Source organism: Humulus lupulus, chromosome 1 (assembly GCF_963169125.1).
Source record: "Humulus lupulus chromosome 1, drHumLupu1.1, whole genome shotgun sequence".
NCBI classification, from domain to species: domain Eukaryota; kingdom Viridiplantae; phylum Streptophyta; class Magnoliopsida; order Rosales; family Cannabaceae; genus Humulus; species Humulus lupulus.
Window position 1 is genome coordinate 105,249,379 of NC_084793.1, and position 2,159 is coordinate 105,251,537.

At 31.4% G+C, this 2,159-nt stretch overlaps 1 protein-coding gene across 1 annotated transcript; it reads left to right on the forward strand.

Annotated features, from left to right (window-relative positions):
• Positions 1-512: 512 nt before the first annotated feature.
• LOC133815520 (T-complex protein 1 subunit theta-like) lies at positions 513-1,460 on the forward strand. The gene is made up of 2 exons (XM_062248354.1): positions 513-655; positions 1,203-1,460. The coding sequence occupies exons 1-2, from the start codon at positions 578-580 to the stop codon at positions 1,398-1,400; spliced, it is 276 nt and encodes a 91-aa protein (XP_062104338.1). The 5' UTR covers positions 513-577; the 3' UTR covers positions 1,401-1,460.
• The last annotated feature ends 699 nt before the right edge of the window (positions 1,461-2,159 follow it).

Genomic DNA, 2,159 nt, shown 5'->3' on the forward strand with positions numbered 1-2,159 from the left:
AATATGCATCATATTGGTACTCATAGGAATAACAACAAGATTTCTGCTCACAATTCTCTTTTCTTTATTCATTGTTCTGAAATTATAATGTAAACTAGTTAATACACCTTGCAAGGTACTTAGGAATAACAATATCTCTGATTCAATTCTACCAAATATTGGAGAATACCAAAACTTGATTCAGTTGTAAGTTTTGATTATACCAATGGAGCTAACTTTTTAAGCTGTTCTTTTTTACTCCAATAGTTGGTATATTGTAATTTCACTTTAGAGCATTTTTGTTGAACTATATATATACATATATAAAGTAAGAGAAAGTTCTGCATTTGGGAAAAACAGAGAACAGAGCATAATGTATTGTATATGGTGTTGCACATGAGGCATCGAAGTGTTTCTAGGTTCAAAATGTGGTTAATTATTTGGATTTTTTTGTCTTTCTGTTTTGAACTAACACTACCAATTTTAATTCTAGAACTTCTATTTTTTTCTCTTGCATAATTTCCCAAGCACTGTAATAGCTTGTCTTTTGAAACTTCGAATTGATCATGGTAGGCCTATTAAAATCTTGCTTGATACTATGACCCATGAAGAGGTGGATGGTGGAACCTCCAGTGGTGAAGAGACCGAAGAAATTCTGATTCATAGTGCTGACCAGGTAAAATTCTGAAATGGATATTTTTTGCTTGTTGTTATATGAACGTTTCTCTTCTTATTCTGGCTTGCTTATTCACGAGGTAGCCAATATACTTAGCAATTATTTTCTGTTTTATTTTCTTTATTTCTTGCTTTTTATTTTCTGTCAATGCCTTTGTTGTTGTGGCTAATTTTGATCCTCCACGTAACTAATGTATTGTGCAAAATTTTCCTTCGTCTTATATTAATGTTTAGTGGCATCCATTTTTCTGGGTTCTTTTGGTTGTTTAGTTCATATTTTCTCCTTAATGAATGATGAATTAAAAAAAGAAAAGCTTTTCTTACTGGACAGTTTTGGGCTTGCAATTCTATTCTTTCCCATGATATTGGTGGGTATTCCTGACTCAGGAATGCCAAATGACACCATCGTGAGAATAATTTTCTGCTCTGTTCTTGCTCCAGTTGATATAAAATTACTTCTTAATATCTAGGCTTGTTATGTTATCCTTGACGTTTTTATGTATTATGTGCCTTGAAGTAGTTCTCATAGTTTTTTTAATAACTTGTAGCTAGAAAATTATGCGAAAACTGAAGAAGCTAAAGTTGAGGAGCTTATAAAGGCAGTTGCTAATTCCGGTGCCAAAGTAATTGTTAGTGGAGCAGCAGTTGGGGAGATGGCACTTCATTTCTATGAGCGCTACAAGTATATCACCTTCTATTGTGTTTTTTTATTGATTAACTTACTAATTTTCAAAACATACTTGTGATTGTTGTACATATCTAAATGCTTTTGATCTTTTATGAAATCTGTCAAAAAATTTCAAGTTTTTATTATTCTATTAAGATTTTTCTTGGCATATCTGATAATTTAATTTGGGACTTTTTCCTTGCAGGCTTATGGTTTTGTTATGACTTGTTTAGATTGAGAATTTGGGTTTTGGGATTTTGAAAAATGGTTTCGCTATCTCATTCTCTAGTTGTAATTCTGAAAAACCAGTTTTAGATCTTCTTTGGATGCTGATTCAAGTGACATGCATTTGTTTTGTTCAAACTGAAATCAAAATCCTATTGAAAAACACAATATTATGTTCAACAAATCTTTTTGCTGAATTCCAAATAAAATAGAACATGAATAACTTGTATAGGATAATTTGATGTGCTCTCAGCTTTATTTTGTTTTCATGGGAGTTTTTTATGTTGGTTCTTTGCTAGGCACTTATTTTTGCGAAAGAATTAGCTATGCCTGGAAATGGAGAGAAAGAGTCAAATTTGACCAAGAAAAATGCTCACAAACTCAGTGATTTATTAGGTAATTTCTCAGTTTTTGTTGGAATAAATTAACAAACAGCAAGCCATTTTAGCTTTTGATGTTCATTACTTAATTGGTATAACTAATGAGAATATATGACAAACTTCTATATCTGTCTTTGTTCCTTGCTTTGATTTTGCATTTATGTGATAGATTGCAAAACCTTGTTATGTGCATAGAGGGAATCATATATTTTGAGAATGGTTTATTTATGGTT